The sequence below is a fragment of the Pavona decussata genome, unplaced genomic scaffold (assembly GCF_977016875.1).
Source record: "Pavona decussata unplaced genomic scaffold, jaPavDecu1.1 SCAFFOLD_16, whole genome shotgun sequence".
NCBI classification, from domain to species: domain Eukaryota; kingdom Metazoa; phylum Cnidaria; class Anthozoa; order Scleractinia; family Agariciidae; genus Pavona; species Pavona decussata.
In genome coordinates, this window is record NW_028145439.1 from 3,130,828 (window position 1) to 3,151,883 (window position 21,056).

The 21,056-nt window shown below is 38.2% G+C and overlaps 1 protein-coding gene across 1 annotated transcript; it reads left to right on the plus strand.

The window, feature by feature from the left end:
• The first annotated feature begins 572 nt into the window (after positions 1-572).
• LOC146487364 (uncharacterized) lies at positions 573-20,623 on the plus strand. The gene is made up of 4 exons (XM_085087371.1): positions 573-643; positions 8,673-9,709; positions 11,425-11,428; positions 18,763-20,623. Exons 2-4 carry the CDS (start codon positions 8,697-8,699, stop codon positions 19,708-19,710), a joined length of 1,965 nt encoding a protein of 654 aa, XP_084943497.1. The 5' UTR covers positions 573-643; positions 8,673-8,696; the 3' UTR covers positions 19,711-20,623.
• Positions 20,624-21,056: the final 433 nt, after the last annotated feature.

Consider the following 21,056-nt stretch of genomic DNA (forward strand, 5'->3'; position numbering starts at 1 on the left):
TTAATAGAATTTTTGTTATTAATCATGCGTGACAGGCGTGAGACTCATGCACAATGTGTGAGAGTTGGCAGGTATACAATTTAACTATACCATTAAGAACGAGGCCTGAAAAGAGACAGAAGGTGTAAACTACAAGTTGCAGGTTTGGAGGTTGCAGGTTAAAAATTAACTTATAGAAAAAAATATAAATATAGAAAAATATAAAACTCGCTTAAATACACTCGCATAATAGAATGTTTTACTCCGGTTTATTTGAATGAATCTGTTAGATAAATACGTCATTTGAAAGCTAATAGAACGTGGATAAGTGAAATGATTTGGAAGGCTCGATGAGATAAATGTCGAAATTAAGGTATTGCCGTGTTTCATTGTTTATTTAGGCGCAGCTTCCTGGTTTTGCTATTTCGGTGTTGAAAAAAAAATAATCATAAAAAAAAAGGCAACAACCTGCAACCTGCAGTTCACACCCTCCGGAAAAGAGAGGACCCCACAAGCTCTCGCTTCTTCTCCCCTCCCCCCTCCCCCCGAGAGCTTGAGTTCTATGGTAGCTAGTGCTGAGTAACCGCCCCGTTCTCCACTCCTTGGCCTTCGAACAGTAAGCGTTTTGTGAGTGAGTAAGGGACAAGATTCCATTTACTGAAAGGTAAGATAAGCTTTTCAGTGAATTTTCAAACAAATTAGAGGTCGTTATGTGATACCATTACTCAATAGAGACGAGCATTAATGATTTTAGCGTGCAAATGAAGGTTTTGAGGTTGTTGATGTGTCCCCTCCGTTCTGCCATGTTTTTTAACGGTGTGTCTTGAGCATTCCCCGATCGCGAAATACAGTGTTTATGTGGGACAGTGGCAGCTAATTTTGGCAAAATTTGACTTTTGAACTATTGGCTGCCTGCAAGCCTTAAATATCAGGCGGCTCAACTACAGAATACTGGGCCAGTTTTAATTGCTTACAAAACAGAAACGAATACACTTAAGCTTATATAACCAAGCAGAACCGCTGAACTATGGCGTACAGTCACGGGCAAAATTATCAAAAATGCGTTTAATAAAGGTTAACACGTACAAATAAAATAAAAGTCATTAATTTAATGTTAAAAAAGCAAAAAAATAAATCGAACCGCATACACAAAAATTATACATTGAACTTGCACAAATATCATTGAACTATACAGAAATAAATCGAACCGCACACATGTATATCGAACATCCTCAAACATCAAACGCACTGTACAAATATGTACTAGTAGTAATCAAAGATTAATAAGTGTGTTCGAAGTTCAATGAATTTAGCTAAAATCATACAAAAACAGAGGAGGAAATTAGTTGAGAGATTAAATGAGAAAGACGAAGTATTTAAAGAGCAACATGAACAATAGCAACTTTAATAGTGAAACCCAAATATGTAACCAAAGATGTCTATCTACTTAGTTACAATGTACTTTAGATACTGATTGTGGGAGACTAACTTTTGTAACAGTAACATGAATGATAGTAACTTGAATAGTTACAAGGGATTGGTTAGTTGCAAGGAAAAAAATGTAACAAAACATGTTAGTCTACTCAGTATCTTGAAAAACTGAAAATGATAGAGTAGATTTTATAACAACAACATGAGGCTATGATGAAGTTCAAAATGCTATGAAAATTAGATTTTTCCATGTCTAAACGTTTCGTGTCTGTGTGTCATAGCATTGTTTAACAATTTTTCGTAACTTAACAGTAACCTGGATGATACTAACTCGATTAGTCACAAGGTAAAATGCAATAATTAAAACATGTCAATCTACTCATTTACAATGTAGTTCAGATACTAAATGAGTGAGACTAATTTTTGTAACGGTAACATGAATAATAGTAAATTGAATAGTTTCAAGAAAGTTATGAAGTTGGTAATGCTATGAAACTTTTTGCAATGTTTAAAAGTTCTGGTGTTTGGATGTCATACCATAGTTTAACAAAAAAAATTTAATAGTAACATGAATAGTAACTTGAGTAGTTGCATTGGATTGGTTAGTTGCAAGAGAAAATGTAAAAAAACATGTCAATCTACTCAGTATCTTGAAAAACTGAAAGAGATAGTATATTTGACTCTTTTCATGTAATTTCTGTGCTTAAGAAGTCTACCATGTCTGTTTTCATTGGTTTCTGATAATTTTCTCTTTATGCATGTGAGTTTGTTTTTATATCTACTGTTTTTGTCAGTCAATGTTGAAACATAATGCAACTCGTTAATATATCCAATAAATATTGTCTTTCGTCCATCCTGATCAGCAACAGGAGTTAAGATTGTACTTTCAGGTGAATTTATATTAGACTGTGTGATATGAATGACACAGTTGTATGCATTGGCCACAGCTTGCATTATGATGTTATCACACCATGTGCCTTGTTTTGACATTTGTTGAATATAGTTATTCCAGTGATCATTAGAAATGCTTTCAATATACAATTCTGGGTAACTCTGTAAATGGCCAATTCCAGCCATACGAATTTCAAGATGCAAGTCAGCAGTCCTATACAGTTGGTGCGAAACTGATTTAAAGAAACAATCCCCAAATCCACCTACATCATGTGGTATAAGTCCTATGAGACGAAGCCTTTCAGTTAAACAATCCCATGGTAAATCATGACTAACAGCATTCTCAGGAGACATACCTCCATTTAATTTTGAATTATCATTATGAGTTTGAGGAAAGCTTTTTCCACCAGAATTCATTAAATCTGCCACACGGATATGTGTTTGTCTACAGTTACATGTAGAATAGTTATCTGTTGTTGTAAATTTTCTTTTCTGTATGTTCATGTAAAAAACAAATTTACTATAATAATGATCATTGGTATACCAGAATTTCCAGGTGTTGTAATTTCTACATAAATTAGTGATAAAAGAACTGTCTGGAAGATGTTGTCTTACAAAAGACTTGATTCTATTCCTAGACTTCATATTACTTAGTGCCTTTAGAATTATTTTAACAGGAACGCGAGATGGTTCCCTGTCCCTTTTCCTCTGACAATTCACTCTTTTCTTACGAACTTCAACATTTTCAGAAATAGTTACACTATGATTTTCAGTTTTCTCAGAAGAATAACTTGTCAAAGCCTTATCATGATCTTGTGAACTACAATCACCACTTATCAGCCCGGTAACCATTTGACTTTTGTCACTTTTCATTTGGCGCAATGGCCATCGAGCAGAATGACTCGGTTTATTTGCTTTGTGACCACAACGGGTCATTTGGCGCAATGGCCACCGAGTACAATGACTCAGTTTGTTTGGTTTGTATTTGTGACCGCTATGGGTCAAAGCACAATGGCTTGGTAGATTTGCTTTGAGACAACTTTGTGTCAGAGTTATCGGTTGATTTGCTTTGTTGTTCGGCAAATTCGAGGACATCAATTCAAAGCAGGGCCCAGTTGCTCAAAGCATGGTTAGGGCTAACCCGGGTTAAATACCATAACAACCTATAGGTTTTATTACCTCTTAACCAATGGTTAGCGTTAACCATGCTTCGAGCAACTCAGCCCAGGAGACTTCGGTTTGTTGTAGTTCGGACAACGCCGACATCGGGCTTTCTACATGCTCTTGGAGTACTAAAAAGTTTCCTGGTAAGGCTTTGACAAGTTGAAGCGATAAAATTTTTAAGAAACATCGCATGAAGTTTGGGAAAAATAAATGAACTTACCGATTCATCCAAAGATATCCACGGAGGCGACACGGACGCAAAGATATCCACGGATAATAATAAAATATATCATAAAAGAAGGTCAAATACGTTATACTTTTTTCAATGGACGTAATGAGCTATTACTCGCCTTATGCTCTGCATACTCACCGTATGCAGAGCATACAAAAAATTCAACGACAACGAACCTCCTATCCCTATCCATATACGGCTATTTGAAAGAGCGCTAAGTTTAATTCTCCAAGAAAATTCATTCCAGTTCTGTCACTACCTACAAACCCATGTTACAGCCATGGGCACAAAAATGGCAGTCGCCTTTGCCAATATCTTCATGGCTAAGGTTGAAACGGAGATTTTAAACCAAGCGCATTAAAACCGCTCATTTGGAAAAGATATATAAACGACATATTTTCCCTCTGGGAAAATATGTGTGCAGTTCATTGAGCAAGCAAACAAACACCACAAGACAATTAAATTTACGGCTGAAATTTCAGAAACAGAAACGACATTTCTGGATACAAACATTTATAAAGTTGAAAGATTCAGAAGCTATTCAGTTCTTGGTGTGCGTACGCACTTCAAACCTACTGAAACATTTCAATATACGCACTTCTCTTCATGCCACCCACCAGGGGTCAAAAAAGGCTTCATTAAAGGCGAGGCTCTGAGACTTCTCAGAACAAACTCTCCTAGAAAAATATTTGGAGAGCAAATTCAAAATCTTAAATCACGCCTACAGCAAAGAGGTTATCCCGAGAACCTTGTTCGAAGGACCTTCTCAGAAGTGCAATTTGGAAACAGGAAACTGGCACTCCTTCAAAAACCAAAGGAGAATAAACAAATCTTGCCTTTCGTTACACAATGCCACCCAACAGTGCCAAACTTAAAACAAATCTTTTTGAAAGACTGACACTTAATAGAGCAACAACCATTGCTCAAAGAGATCTACAATGAGCTGCCCAATATCTTACAAAAGAGGGCGATCGATCAAAGATATCCTCGTGAGAGCCAAATAAAAAAGGCTAAAACACACACTAGGGAGTCGTGCAGGCCTGTCACTCTTGCACACTGAAAACGTCTCATTATAGCCACCGACCACCTTATGCACTCGTGCGATTGAAATGTTGAGGCTTCTCCCCAAGCCTTTGCTCAGGGCAATATCTGTGAGGCCAGTAAAATCATGAAGGTGGCACTTCAAAATGGTTAATTCTCTATGGTTCTCTGTTGAGATTGGCACATTAAATTTCTCTTTATGAATCAGCTGACCAGAATTTTGATCAGACTCTGTTGTAAGATAAAAGGACACCAAAACTCGAACTGTCTTAACGGGGTCCGCGCTGTTCGCTGCCATTGCTTCCAATGATCAGCACCAGGCTGTTCGAAAGCTGATTAACGCTAATCTGCAATTAAAAGTTAACCAAGGTTTTCATCTCGCTCTTTAAAAGTGATTTCAAAGCCTAATTTCAAGGTAAGGAAAACTAGTACCTATAAGCATCAATAAAATTTTTTATTATCTTGACATGCATTGTATATTTCGATTTTAACTATGGTATATTTTTAATAAGTATTCTCGGTTTTCACTGTCACGCCATTGAAAAAAAATCGAAACCATTCCATGAATGAAGTCAAGAAATTGACATGGTATAGAGGATAAATAAAGAAGGCATCTGTCCAAGTGTCAGGTCTGTGCGGCATTCCGTACTCGAGTTATTTGACAAAATGTTCCACATAAATTTATAGAGCTTAGTATGGAGACGAGGGGCACAAACATGGCGGCCAGAAATAGGAAAAATCATCTGGAGTTCACTTTTGCCAGAAAAGATGTTTGTTTGCCCTTGTGAATTTTCGAATGTTTAGATTAATATTACTCCTCAAACTTAAATTGTTTAGAATGCTGAAAATCACCCGAAGAGTCATTTTTAAGATACGGAAAAGCTCTGCACGGCCGTCCTCCTGATGTCACGCACGATGGAAACTCGGAAATTGAAACTGTTCTATTTTCGAAAGGAAGCACGACATTGAGCTAAGAAATTGTGAACAGACATATTTTTAGGTAATCTTCCTTGAATGAAGGTAAAAATTTTTTAGGGCTCCCAGTTTTGAATTCTAGAATTTGGTGACGTCAGTGAAAACCAAGAATTATATAGATGCTCTGTAATTAATTATTATATGAAATGCGCACTTGATCATTTAATGCAAAGCACACAATATAAGAATTAAAATTATTATTATTCTAAAGTCTAAGTCAAAACTGAGAGCCAAAAATCATTTTGAAGAATCTTTATTGATTAGTAATTTATTAAACTCGAATCAAAGTTCAGGTTAATCCAGGATTAGCTTAATCTGGCTTTGAACAACTGGGCCCTTATGGTTGAACCATGCGAGTTTGAGGTACGTGTAGAGTTAACTATTAGCCAATTGTGAAATGTTCTATTTAACAATTATTCCACGAGCGCGCGTTGGATATGATATGATAGATAGCCAACGAGGCGCGTAGCGCCGAGTTGGCTATAATCATGTCATATCCAACAAGCGCGAGTGGAATAATTGTTTTATTAAAAACAATCAAGAATTATTGCTAGATCTTGCTGATTTCGCTTTGAAGGAACAACCAGAAGGCAATTTAATGGTCACCATTCCTCGGGCATGGTATAATGGCTCATATACCATGGCCGCTAAGCCAATCAAATCCCTGGAATTGCATTATACAATGATCCAGTTTTTAATAATGTAAAATATTGTAAAATCGTAAATCATTGAGTCCGTTGACAGACGTAACACCAGCCTAGCCTATTATCGGAAACATGCAGAAAGTAACTTTCGTGAAAAGTTAATTGATATATGAGCCACTATTAGCTTCTCTGTTTTCACGAAAGACAGACAGGCTAAAAAATCCCGCATCCCGTACCTAAATTTTGGTGAATCCCCCTTCCCGGGGAGCAGTCAAATCCCGAACCCCGTCAAGATATTTTGCGTTTTCCCGAATCTCGCACCAGTGTAGGGTCAAATCCCGGATCCCGAGAATACCCTTCCAGACACTGGGTCAACTTGAGCATGTCTTGACCTGCCCTGGCACATGAGTTAAGCATCCGGAAGTTCACCATACAGCTTTGAGCAGGAATCCTGTCCTAGTTGTTTTGGTGTAGTTTGCATAAATATGGCCAAGAGCTCTCCAGGTAAATTGTCCTTCTGGCCACCAACATGATGTAGATCAGTGTTTCAAAAATATGTCATTCATCATATAACTTGATAAAATTGCTATATAAAAGTGGTAATATCCATTGGATAAATGAAGGTGCGAAGTTAAACTTGTGTGGTATCCTTATCAGAAAGTTAAAGTTTTAGTGCATCAAAAGCTTTATCAAAATCAATGGTAACTAAGATTCAAAGCCCACCATTCTGTTTGGTATATTCTATTAAAATAGTATACCAGAACGGAAGTGAATGCTGCCATGGCCCGGAGGGTGGTGAGTTGCAAAAAATATTGGATGATGTCCCCTCAATACGCCAGGGCTGGGTTGTTCGAAAGCCTATTAACGCTAACCTTTGATTAGAAGTTAATTGAGGCTTTCATCTCGCTCGTTAAAAATGGTTGTAAAGGCTAATTTCGAGCTAAAGGTTAAAGAAAAGTCTACATGAAAACTGAGGGGCAAAAATCTTTTGGAAAAATCTTTATTGATTAGTAATTAAACTCGAATTAAAGTTACATTAATCCAGGATTAGCTTAATCAGGCTTTGAACAACTGGGCCCAAGTAAGACTTGGGAGTTGTGGGTGGGGGTGGTGGTGGGGGGAGGAGAGTAGGTATAGAACAAAAAGTAATCCAGAAACTAATAATAATTATTAAAAAGAAGGGTTATTTTTAAAACCATTGCACTAAGAAGCAAAATTGCGATTTTACTACAAAGAATATTAAAAATAATTTAAAATGGTTACAAGGTTCATCTATGGGGCTGGGCCTTATGATTTCAATAAAATAAAAATGAAATTTACATGTTTAATTTCAAAAATAATATTATGAGCTATTCGTAAGATATAAACCCAAGGCCATCAGGCTATGAAAGTGGTGGCTCTGTAATTTTATCAGGCCTGGGGCAAGTTTCATGAACCTGCACGAAAAAAAAATTCGAAGAACGAAAAGTTTTATCATCCAGGTTTAAAACCAACTCTTGCTTCTTCAGTTCATCATCTACAAGGAACAAATAGTATTTTACTCTGTACATTTATATACCATGCGGCTGATCCAGAGCCAGAGCTAACTACATACATTTTATGAAATTCCGCACTCTAAATGAGTGGACTTGCAACCATCTCTGCTTGATTTAATTAAATTTATTAAAACTTCTCTTTTTAGTTTATTTTATGGGGTGGTCCCTAGGCAGAGGACGAGGGGGGGGGGTCAGTTGGGGTAGTCTGTACCCGTCAGGGAGGTGGTCTGACAACCCATTCAGGTGGAGTCGGTCCACCGACTAGAATTAGTCCTTTAGATTATCCCTCTAGCTCTATCTGAACTCTCAACCCAGGGGCTAGCAGAGCAGAACAGCATGTTGTATTGTGGTGTCCGCAAAATTAACCATAATGCCTTGCCCTTTTGATCTTACTGCAACCACAATGCTTTGAAATTTTACAAGAAAGGTGAACTTAAGGCCCCATTAATTATTTTGTCTCTTGCGGTTCAATTTATCTTTGGTTCAATTTTTATTTTCTTTGTTTTATAGTCATAAAATTTATCAAATGTTACAATTTACAAAAACAAAGGAAAATAACAATTTGAACCCAAGGATAAAACTGACCCACAATATATGTTTGCGCCAGTTAGAGAGTAGCCTTGCTCAATCGCTTCATGATCCCTCACTGTGGTAGCAATCATCAATAGCTTTTACTGCACCAAAACTAGATAAGATCTACTTTTCACAAAAAAAAATTTGATTGGATTGAAATAATTATGCTGGCAAAGTTAATTTTATTATGTTTTGTGGATCAAACAGGAAAGAACATCAGTTAAGTTTTTTATGATGTCTGGCAAACCTTCTGACTGTATGGCAGATCTCAGGAATGGTGCAAAGGCTAATACAAGGAAGAAGCGTTCTGAATGCAAACAGTGTGGCAAGTGTTTTCGTGGTGCAGGAGAGTTGAGGAGGCACGAAAGAGTTCATACTGGAGAGAAGCCTTTTAACTGTAAACACTGTGGCAAGTGTTACAAACGAGCAGAAACGTTAAGGAAACATGAAAGAGTCCATACTGGCGAGAAGCCTTACGAGTGTAAACAGTGTGGCAAGTGTTTTAGTCGAACAGAATGGTTAAGGGCACATGAAAGAGTTCACACTGGAGAGAAGCCCTTTGAGTGCCAGCAGTGTGGCAAGTGTTTTGGCTTTGCGGGAAATTTGAAGAGGCATGAAAGAGTTCATACTGGAGAGAAGCCTTATGAATGCAAATACTGTGGCAAGTGTTTTGCTGGTACAGGAGATTTAAAGAGACATGAAAGAGTCCACACTGGAGAGAAGCCTTATGAATGCAAACAGTGTGGCAAGTGTTTTGGTCAAATAGGACATTGGAGGCAACACCAAATAGTCCATAGTGGAGAGGAACCTTATGAATGCAAACAGTGTGGCAGATGTTTTAGTCGAGCAGAAACGTTAAGGGTGCATGAAAGAGTTCATTCTGGAGAGAAGCCCTTTGAGTGCCAGCAGTGTGGCAAGTGTTTTCGAGATACAGGAGATTTGAGGAGGCATGAAAGAGTTCATACTGGAGAGAGGCCTTATGAATGCAAACAGTGTGGCAAGTGTTTTAATGGTACAGGAGATTTAAAGAAACATGAAAGAGTCCATACTGGAGAGAAGCCTTATGAATGCAAACAGTGTGGCAAGTGTTATCGTTATGTAGGGGATTTAAAAAAACATGGAAGTGTTCATACTGGAGAGAAGCCCTATGAATGCAAACACTGTGGCAAGTGTTTTACTCAAAAAAGATACTTAAGGATGCATGAAAGAGTTCATACTGGAGAGAAGCCTTATAAATGCAACCTGTGTGGCAAGTCTTTTAAACAAGCAGGAACTTTATGGAAACATCAGAAACTCCATACTGAAGATAGGTATTATATCATCACAGTGGAGCTGGAAATCTAAGGAAGCTTAACTGGAAAGAGTCTATACTGGAGAGAGGCCTTATGAACCCAAACAGTGTAGCAAGTGTTTTAGCCGCTTGGAAGGTTTTAAGAAATCATGTATGTTTCCGATTGTCGTAAAAGTAACCTAACCCCACAAACCTGCTCAGACAGGGTGTGCTGAAAAACATATCTATTGGATTTGTCAAGAGGAGCTCTGTGAATGCAACCTGTGTGGCAAGTGTTTTAAACAAGCAGAAACTTTATGGAAACGTATGGCTTTCCTTCTTGAAGAGTATGAACAGCATGCAATCAGTGAATAACTTTGAACTTGATTTGTTGTGTTGTCTTTTATGAAAGTGAGTCTCATGAAACATTAATTTCCATGAAACAAAGTAGTTGGCCAAATGTTAACCACATTTGATAATATAAATCATGATTAAAGAGATGTGTCCAAAAATTCATGCTAATGAGATGCATGAACTGGATGATAGACAGAACTTAATTCATGAAGTATGTAATGGGATTTTCGATCCCACGGGTAGAACCATGCTCTATGGAGTATGTGCAATGAATGTGTTTTTGAAAACGTGGTGGCTTGGAGGAAACAGCTTAATTCTTACTAAAACACAATATTATTAATTCTGTCAAACATGAAGACCTACAAAAATGACAAAAAGGTCTGTCATATATAAAGTACCCATATTCAGGGTTGGGTGAATTTCTGGACATAAGACAGTGATGAAAAGCTGAGAAAAATAGGAAACCTCCAGCTTGGAGTAATGCAGTAGCTTACAGTTGAACCCTGCTGTATGGACACCCACTCCAGTCTGGGCACTTCGTTACTAACAACAGTTTGTTGGCCCAAATTCATACATTTTCCAAAAACCTAGCCCACTTAATAAGATAATGTGTTGGACCGGTTACTTTTTGTGGTTTGACAAGTGTCTGTAATAACAGTGTTTGACTGCAAGGGTTAATATTGTTGCATTCGACATAGAAAGAATGCACTCCTAATACAGATTGGAGTCGAGGTTGTTTGGGACAACATTGATTGAATGAATGGATACTGGGACGCGTATCTGGTATCCCCTGCATATTTTGCAGGGGAAGATGATACCATTACCAACTTGGCAAAGGAGAGAGAGCCTAGGATCGAGATCATAGAACGTTAGTCCTAATCTTTGATTATTGTAAACTGTCTGTGATAACATGGTGTCCATCTTAAGTTGGTCTTCACATGGGTTGATAGCTTAAAAACTGATAAAACAGTCATTGTTGCCAAAAATTTGGTTTCTCTGCAAATAGTTTCGACGATGAGCAATTCCTTGTTTTAAAGGAAAGCAAACTAAAGAAAATTATTTAAAAATTCTCTAAAAATTGTCTGCCAAATCACTAGATCAGTGTGTATTTTTTTAATGAAAAAAGATGCAGTGCTTGTAACGTAGATATTTGTAATACACTCTGTTTTTTTATAAGAACCTTTTTTATCAGAACGTCGAGGCTGAGATTGACCAAAATTTTAAGAACGTGTTAAGAACATTCCTCAGGGTGAGAGTCGATTAAGAACGTTTTTATTTTGGTAATCTGTATATAAAATCAAGGTAACAAATGTAAATTAACTAAAATACTTAAAGGCATGTTTACCCTGTGTCATTTTTATCATTCTCATTATGTTCCAGTGTTGTTGACAGTCTCTAATTAAAAGACTGTACAATGTATGAAATTCAGTTTTTGTTGCTACTGCTATTTAATAAAATTATTTAATAAAAACTAAACCAGTGAGCAGCACTCTGCGAACTGTAGTTGCATAACTTCTTTATTTCTCCTACGCGTTTCGTGTGACTAACGCACACTTCGTCAGGGAGTTTAACAATACAACATGATGCGCCTGTATATATAGCTAACATGCTTAGAGTTTACATTTCGCGAAAACACACCTACGGAATTACATATAGGAAAGACAAACTCCGCGGTAATGCGTCTAGGAAACAGGCGGTAGATTTCGGCAAGGTGTGACATACTTTGTGCGTGATATAATTTTTGGGCCCACAGATTTAGCTGTCCGTACGGTCATAAATATAAAATACTTGTCAACTTACCTCTATCAGCATACGTCAGACTTTTCTACTTAATAGGGGTCTATAAGTTCTGTTTGATATTCAAAATAAGTTGAATAAATTGTTCCGCAGGCTAGAGATGCTGCTTGGAGATGCTAAAGTACAAGAGCAGTTCCACAATTTTATACCTACCAACTTTTTCTGAGTCAAATGTGTGAGATTTTCGTCTAGTCATGACCGGGATTTCCGAAAACTTCCCAGCCATTTTCGACAATTTTCTGGTCTTCCGAATGTTACCGAAAATGCCCGAAGATTTCCGATGTCCTTTGAACACTTCCGATTCAAAGGGATGGTAGATGTTTGAAAGCTTTTTCGGATAATTCGGTCGGTTTGTCAGTACCCAGGGTCTTAGATAATTTTAGAAAACTGTCGGTTTGTCGGTATTGACAAACCGACAGAATTTGTCGGTTGTCGGTTTGTCAGCCACCTACAACAGTACGAACTGAGAAATATGACGTCATTTAGTGATCCGCAACACGAAGAAACTACCCCTTTTCGATACAGTAACTGTTGTAAAGCTGTTGCAATACAGTTGGGACAAAATCAAAATTACGGCACCTTTTTAATGGAAATTAATAGAATTTTTGTTATTAATCATGCGTGACAGGCGTGAGACTCACGCACAATTCGGCAGGCAGGTAAACAATTTAACTATACCATTAAAGAACGAGGCCTGAAAAGAGACGGAAGGTGTAAACTGCAAATTGCAGGTTGCGGGTTGGAGGTTGCACGTTAAAAATTAAAACATAGAAAAAAATAAAAAATATAGAAATATATAAAACTCGCATAAATACACTCGCATAATAGAATGTTTTACTCCGGTTTATTTGAATGAATCTGTTAGATAAATACGTCATTTGAAAGCTAATAGAAAGTGGATAAGTGAAATGATTTGGAAGACTCGATGAGATAAATGTCAAAAATATTGCCGTGTTTCATTGTTTATTTAGGCGCAGCTCACTGGCTTTGCTATTTCGGTGTTGAAAAGTAAAACAAACAAGATGCCTGCTATACTGGCATTACGCGTGATGCTGGGGCTGATTCATTTATTCCAACTGTATGCTTCGCCGATTGATAAAACTATCCTTGCTAGTGGAATAGTTTGAGTCACGACGATCGCGTTACGTTGTTTACCTTGTGTTACGCGACTCAGACTATTACCGGAAATCTGTGAAATTCAATTACGATAATGTAAGCTTTTCAATGACCTCTTTTTAGTCTCGCGTCGTGGTCTAAGACTGTCAAACAAAGCACGATTTCTTCGCCAGGAACTCACCAATTTCCACCGTTTTAAATGTCGGGTGCTTCTTAGAAGTTATTCTTTCGATTTACCTCTTCAAAATGGTGAAATTTCCGTTTGAAAACGGCACACTTGAGTCCACAACATGTCAACAATATGACGCGACAATTTAATCCGTCCTTAATAAATATATCAAATGATGCGTTGACGTCACACCGGTAGGGTTGAGTGCATTTCACACCCTTCGGAAAAGAGACGACCCCACAAGCTCTCGCTTCTTCTCCCCTCACCCCTCCCCCCGAGAGCTTGCATTGAGTTCTATGGTAGCTGGTGCTGAGTAACCGCCTCGTTCTCCACTCCTTGGCCTTCGAACAGTAAGCGTTTTGTGATTGAGTAAGGGACAAGATTCCATTTTACTGAAAGGTAAGGTAAGCGTTTCAGTGTATTTTCAAACAAATTAGAGGTCGTTGTGTGATACCATTACTCAATAGGGACGAGCATAAATGATTTTAGCGTGCAAATGAAGGTTTTGAGGTTGTTGACCGTTCTGCCATGTTTTTTGACAGTTCGTCTTGAACATTCCCCGGAATACAGTGTTTGTGTGGGACAGTGGCAGTTAATTTTGGTAAAATTTGAGTTTTTAACTATTTGCTGCCTGCAAGCCGTAAATATCTGGCGGCCAAGCTACAGAATACTGGGCCAGTTTTAATTGCGTACAAAACAGAAACGAATACTGGCTTACTACAGTTTTTGTACTATGCGAGCTTTGATATGATATGCGCGCGCTGCCCAAAGCACGTGAAAGCATCACGCGCGAGGAAAATCACGTGAGCCAGCAGAGAAAATCCCGCGAGCACAAAAACAAAATGGTGGCTCTCGGAAAAATTTCCCGGTATTCCAGGTAGGTTTCAGAGGTGTGCTTACAGTACCTAGATTGTGTTTGGGCTTGATAACTGAAAAATATGTGTTGTCTAATGGTTGCCGTTCCTTAGCAGCCTTAAGGTCTTTGCAGAGTTGTGATATTGTGCCAAATGTTTGAACATGAAAGCAGCATGCACTCACCAGTTGGAGCGCGCGCACGAGCTGAAACCCGGGTTTTCCCGGAACAAGCATGCGCGAATGGTCTTCCCACTGGAGGTTGCGATAACTATTTTTTCTCGCTTAATTTCTCAAATCTAGCCGTACACCCTATGTTCAAATTTTTGCTGTTGACAGAAAACACTAAAACAGAAACGTGAACATTTTTTAAAGAAAATCTGTCAAAATTTTTTTTAGGAATTTTCAAATAAGGCAAAATTTCCAAATTTTTTCATTTGCAAATTTTCTCCCTGACAGAATTTCGTGTTCTTTCCTGTAAATACTTATTTTTGCCCACTTTCCAAATCTTGAAATTTTGAAGTGGGGTTGTACGGCTTAGAGACAACTCTAAAAGGTGTAGTTTCCAGGCCCCCACTTAGACTCATTCTTTTGTATGTAACACTTTTTGAGCATTTCAAATTTAATTTCTGACTCAAAATTATCTCTTTTGTATTTATTGTACTAGAAAAAATCTCCAAGAAAATTCATGTTGACGTTTTTCTTAAGTTTGATTTAAGGCCTTCTTTCACTCCAGAAAACTGTAGTGAGCCACCTTAAGCTTATTACACGGAATGCCCTGCAGGGCAGGCTGTGTCTAGGTTTGGGTGAGGTATCTTTTTTTTCTTCGTCGTAGCCACAAATGTGCACATTAATTTGTGCATTAAAATATGTCCTCCCCTAGTAGGGATGTATAGTTCTGATTGTCATTAACAGAACCGGCTCAATCAAAATCTATTATTTAGGCACATATCACGAGAGAGGGGACCCACTCATCCCTTCCTGTGTGACGTCAAATCATCATTTGATTTATTCATCAAACTTACATTAAATTCTGCCTTCTCCCAAAAGGGATCTATTGTTCTGATTGTCTTCAACAAAAGCGGCCCAATCAAAATCCATTATCGGCGCATATATCACGAGGGGGATGGGGGGGACCCACTTATCTCTACCTGTGTGACGTCAAAGCAAATCACCATTTAGAAGGTTGTTTTCGTTCAATGGCAGCCACATGTATGAATTTTTAGACTCTGATCTGCCGTTTTCAGAAAGAAAACAAACGTTTATCAAGCGGTAAATGGAAATAATAACTTCTAAGTAGTATTCGACAGTTTTAACGGCAGAAATTGGAAGAGTTCACAGCGAAGAAACAACGCTTTCACAAACAGATGAGATATTTCAACGCGGAGGAAACCAGACCAGTTCAAGTGGGGATTATGACATTATCGTAGAGTTATTTCCGGTATTACACTGTATTCCCAATAACACAAGGACAAAAATATCACGCATTCTCTCTGAATTAAACCATTCAATTATTTCAATTGCGAAGGGAGGATGGTTTTTGAAAATCTGCGAAGCATACAATGGGGAATAAATGGGGCTACATTAAGCATTTCGTGTAAATGCCGATTAAGGGCATCTTGTATAACTTAACTTAAGCTTATATTCGTTCGGTTATTTCATTCACCGCTAAGCAGAACCGCTGAACTATGGCGTACAGTTACGGGAAAAATTATGAACAAGATGCCCTTGAAATTAAAAAAAAATACACAAGATGCTTAATGTAGCCCCATTTATTCCCCATTGTACGTTTCGTTCTCCCTTTGCAATTGAAAATTATAATTGAATAGTTTTTTTCAGAGAGACTGCGTGACCGGGAATAACTCTGCAATAACGTCATGACCCCACTGAACTGGTCTGGCTTTCTTTGCGTTGAATTATTCTATCTGTTTGTGAAAGCGTAATTTCTTCGCTGTGAACTCTCCCAATTTCCACCGTTTAATCTGTCGAGTACTACTTAGAAGTTACTACTGCTTGAAAACGTTTTTTTTCTTTCTCAAAACGGCAGATCAGAGTCTTAAATTCATACATGTGGCAGCCATTGAACAAAAGCAACCTTCTAAATGATGATTTGCTTTGACGTCACACAGGTAGAGATGAGTAGGTCCCCTCCCTCGTGATATACGCGCCGATGATGGATTTTGATTGGGCCGTTTTTGTTGAAAACAATCAGAACAGTAGATCCCTTCTGGGAGAAGGCAGAATTTAATGTAGGTTTCATGAATAAATCAAATGATGATTTGACGTCACGCAGGAAGGGATGAGTGGGTCCCCTCTCTCGTGATAATGCGTTTAATAAAGTTTAACGCGTGCAAATAAAATAAAAGTCATTAATTTAATGTCAAAACAGCAAAAAAAATAAATCGAACCGCATACATAAAAATAGGCCCGCAATGCGTACGTGTAACTACTGCATTCTTGTTTCCATTGTTATGTAAATACGATGCTGTTTAGTATGTACAGCTATTTTAGAAAAGGTTGTCGTACGCCTAAGCTTGGGTAGTCATAGAGCGACAACGTTTTTTGAATTAGCTGTATACAGCTATTTCATCTAAGGTTGTCTCGGCTCAAGTGTACACACCCAGACCGCAAAGGAGCATGTGAGGTAAAAATAAGTGGTTATTCGACAAATGACTGACATTTTGCAAGATACAAAAATTGTTCGGGGCTCAGCCCAAACAATAGCTTTGTATGACTCGACAATATCTTTTCGAAATTTTATTTTTGATGGATTTTTCTCAGAACGCTCAGATGCGGCTAACAATAACATAAACATGAGCCATTGTTTTCTCATCAAGAGATAAGTCCTTGTGTAAGTGGCGTCTGATTTGCTGGAGAGTAGGTATAGAACAAAAAGTAATCCAGAAACTAATTAAAAAGAAGGGTTATTTTTAAAACCATTGTGTGGTTCCAGAAAATATCCATACCCCCCCCCCCCCCCCACGGAGGATCACAGAAATTCCGAGGGGGAGGGGGGTCTGAAAGCGCTAAATTTCCGAGGGGTTAGGGGGTTACGCGAACAGTTAACTTTCCAGGGGGTTCAAAATCGTTTTGAAAATGTGCAAATCGAAAAATACTTACGTGCTTATTCGATTGCCAAAACAGTTGAAACTTTGACAAGCAGAAATAATGAATGATTCGTTTTCATATTTTTCTGTTAACTTATTGTTTCGACTTCGGATATGGAAGACAGCGCTTCTGAGCAGCATGATGGATTACAAACAAACAAAATGGCCGACCACAAAGTTGTCCCCAGTCCCCTCGCATTAGACGTGAAGCGACGTAAAGTGCACTTCCGTTCACTGTTCATTCCCGCAAAATTCAACAAAAGTAATTATACCTTTTTCCTAGCGTTATTATTCAAATGATGTGCCTGCAAACAGGCTCCCTAGTGAGAGTGTGTGAAAAGAAATAGGGGTGGGGTGGTCCCTTGGCGGGGGAGGGGGGGGGGTTCAGTTGGGGTAGTCTGTACCCGTCAGTGACGTGGCCTGAGAACCCATTCAGGTGGAGTCGGTCCACGGACTAGAATTAGTCCTTTTGATTATCCCTCTAGCTCTATCTGAGCTCTCAACCCAGGAGCTAGCAGAGTAGAGCAGCATGTTGTATTGTGGTGTCCGCAAAATTAACCACAATGCATTGCCCTTTTGGTCTTACTGCAACCACAATGCTTTGGAATTTACAAGAAAGGTGAACTTAAGGCCCCACATGTTTTTATTTTCTTTTTTTATACTCAATTTACAAAAACAAAGGAAAATGGAAATTTGAACCCAAGGATGAAATTGACCCGCAACATATATTAACAGGGTTTTTCAATAAAATTTAAAGTATGGGGATGGTTTGTTGTAGAGTAGCCGGCTGTGACAAATATTGGGATGGCAAGGGCTCTCCAGTCTAGTGGGTTGCAGAACATTTTGAGATCTGGAAGAAGGAAATGCTATCTCCAGCATTCTGGGAACCAAATTGAGTACAATAGATAAAACAGATTTCTTACAAATCACTTGTTCATGATCTCCATTTAACGTGTCAAACAGGAAATAACAATACAGGTTGTAAGTGTCAATTACGTTGATCTTTTAAAACATTGTTTAAATGCTTGGTGTGTTAGATAAAAATGAGAAAAACTGTTTATTGGCAATTGACTTTGCTTGGCATTTCAGGAAAAAACAGGTCGGAATTGGGAGATAGAATGGCAATAGTAGGCGGCGCTGATATAGAAAGTAGGCGGCAGAATTCGCCTGTTGCCAGCTTCTAATGAAACCCCTGTATGTATGTGTGCAAGATAGAGAGTGGCCTTGCTCAATCGCTTCATGATCCCTCACTGTGGTAGCAATCATAAATAATTTTCACTGCATCAAAATTAGATAACATCTACCTTTCACAAAAGCATTTTGATTGGATTGACATAATTATGCTGGCAAAGTTAATTTTATTATGTTTTGTGGATTAAACAGGAAAGAACATGTAAAGTTATTTGATGTCTGGCAAACCTTCTGACTGTATGAAAGATCTCAGGAATGGTGCAAGGGCTAATACAAGGAATAGGCGTTGTGAATGCAAACAGTGTGGCAAGTGTTTTCGTGGTACATACTGGCGAGAAGCCTTATGAATGTAAACAGTGTGGACGGTGGTTTAGTTGAACAGAAATGTTAAGGGCACAGGAAAGAGATCATACTGGAGAGAAGCCTACTGAATGTAAAAAGTGTGGCAAGTGTTTTAGCGTTGCGCGATATTTGAAGAGGCATGAAAGAGTTCATACTGGAGAGAAGCCTTATGAATGCAAACAGTGTGGCAAGTGTTTTGGTGGTACAGGAAATTTAAAGAAACATGAAAGAGTCCATACTGGAGAGAAGCCTCATGAATGCAAACAGTGTGGCAAGTGTTTTGGTGATAAAGGAAATTTGAGGAGACACAAAAAAAAAGTCCATAGTGAAGAGGAACTTTATGAATGCAATCAGTGTGGCAAGTGTTTTAGTGAAGCAGAAACATTAAGAGTGCATAAAAGAGCTCATTCTGGAGAGAAGCCCTTCGAGTGCCAGCAGTGTGGCAAGTGTTATCGTTATACTGGAGATTTGCAGAGGCATGCAAGAGTTCATACCGGAGAGAAGCCTTATGAATGCAAATACTGTGGCAAGTGTTTTGGTTATACAGGAGATTTGAACAGACATGAAAGAGTCCATACTGGAGAGAAGCCTTATCAATGCAAACAGTGTGGCAAGTGTTTTAGTGGAGTAGAAACATTAAGGGTGCATGAAAGAGATCATTCTGGAGAGAAGCACTTTGAGTGCCAGCAGTGTGGCAAGTGTCATCATAATGAAGGAGATTTAAGAAAACATGAAAAAGTTCATACTGGAGAGAAGCCCTATGAGTGCCAGCAGTGTGGCAAGTGTTTTACTCAAAAAAGATACTTAAGGATGCATGAAAGAGTTCATACTGGAGAGAAACCCTATAAATGCAAATACTGTGGCAAGTGTTTTGGTGGTACAGGAAATTTAAAGAGACATGAAAGAGTCCATACTGGAGAGAAGCCTTATGAATGCAAACAGTGTGGCAAGTGTTTTAGTGCAACAGGAAATTTGAGGCAACACCAAAAAATAGTCCATACTGGAAAAGAACTTTATGAATTCAAACAGTGTGTTATCATAATGTAGGAGAATTAAGAAATCATGAAAGAGTTCATACTGGAGAGAAGCCTTATGAATGGAAACACTGTGGCAAGTGTTTTACTCAAATAAGATACTTAAGGATGCATGAAAGAGTCCATACTGGAGAGAAGCCTTATGAATGCAACCAGTGTGGCAAGGGTTATCATAATGTAGGAGATTTAAGAAAACATGAAAGAGTTCATACTGGAGAGAAGCCTTATAAATGCAACCTGTGTGGCAAGTGTTTTAAACAAGCAGAAACTTTATGGAAACATCAGAAAATCCATACTGGAGATAGGTATTATATCATCTCAGTGGAGCTGGAAATCTAAGGAAACTTAACTTGAAATAGTCTATACCAGAGAGAGGGCTTATGAACGTAAACAGTGTTTTTAACTGCTTGGAAGGTTTAAGAAATCGCGTCAGGTCCCACAAGGATGTTTCCAATTATTGTCGTAAAAGTAACCTAACAGGACAAAACTGCTCAGACAGGGTGTCCTGAAAAACACATCTATTGGATTTGTCAAGAGGAGCTCTGATAATGCAACCTGTGTGGCAAGTGTTTTAAACAAGTAGGAACTTTATGGAAACGTATAGCTTTCCTTCTTGTACAGTATGAACAGCAGGCAATCAGTGAATAACTTTGAACTTGATTTGTTGTGTTGTATTTTATGACAGTGAGTCTCATGAAACATTTCCATGAATCAAAGTAGTTGGCAGAATGTTAACCATATTCGATATTCATGGTTAAAGAGATATGTCCAGAAATTCATGCTAATGAGATGCATGAACTGTATGATAGACAGAACTAAATTCATGAATTATGTAATGGGACTTTCGATCCCATGGGTAGAACCATGCTCTATGGAGTATGTGCAATGAATTTGTTTTTGAAAACATGGTTGCTTGGAGAAAACACCTTAATTCTTACTAAAACACAATTAATTCTGTCAAACATGAAGTCATAAAAAATGACAAAAAGGTCTGTCTTATATAAAGTACCCATATCCAGGGTAAGGTGAATGTCTGGACATAAGATAGTGATGAAAAGTTGAGAAAAAAAGGCAACCTCCAGCTTGTTGTAATGCAGTAGCTTACAGTTGAACCCTGCTGTATGGACACCCACTCCAGTCTGGGCACTTCGTTACTAACAACAGTTTGTTGGCCCAAATTTATACAGTTTCCAAAAACCTAGCCCACTTTAAAATAAGATAATGTGTTGGAACAGTCACTTTCTGTGGTGGGACAAGTGTCTGTAATAACAGTGTTTGACTGCAAGGTTTAATTGTTGTGTTTGGCATAAAATGAGTGCACTTGTAATACAGAATGGAGTAGAGATTGTATGAGAGAAT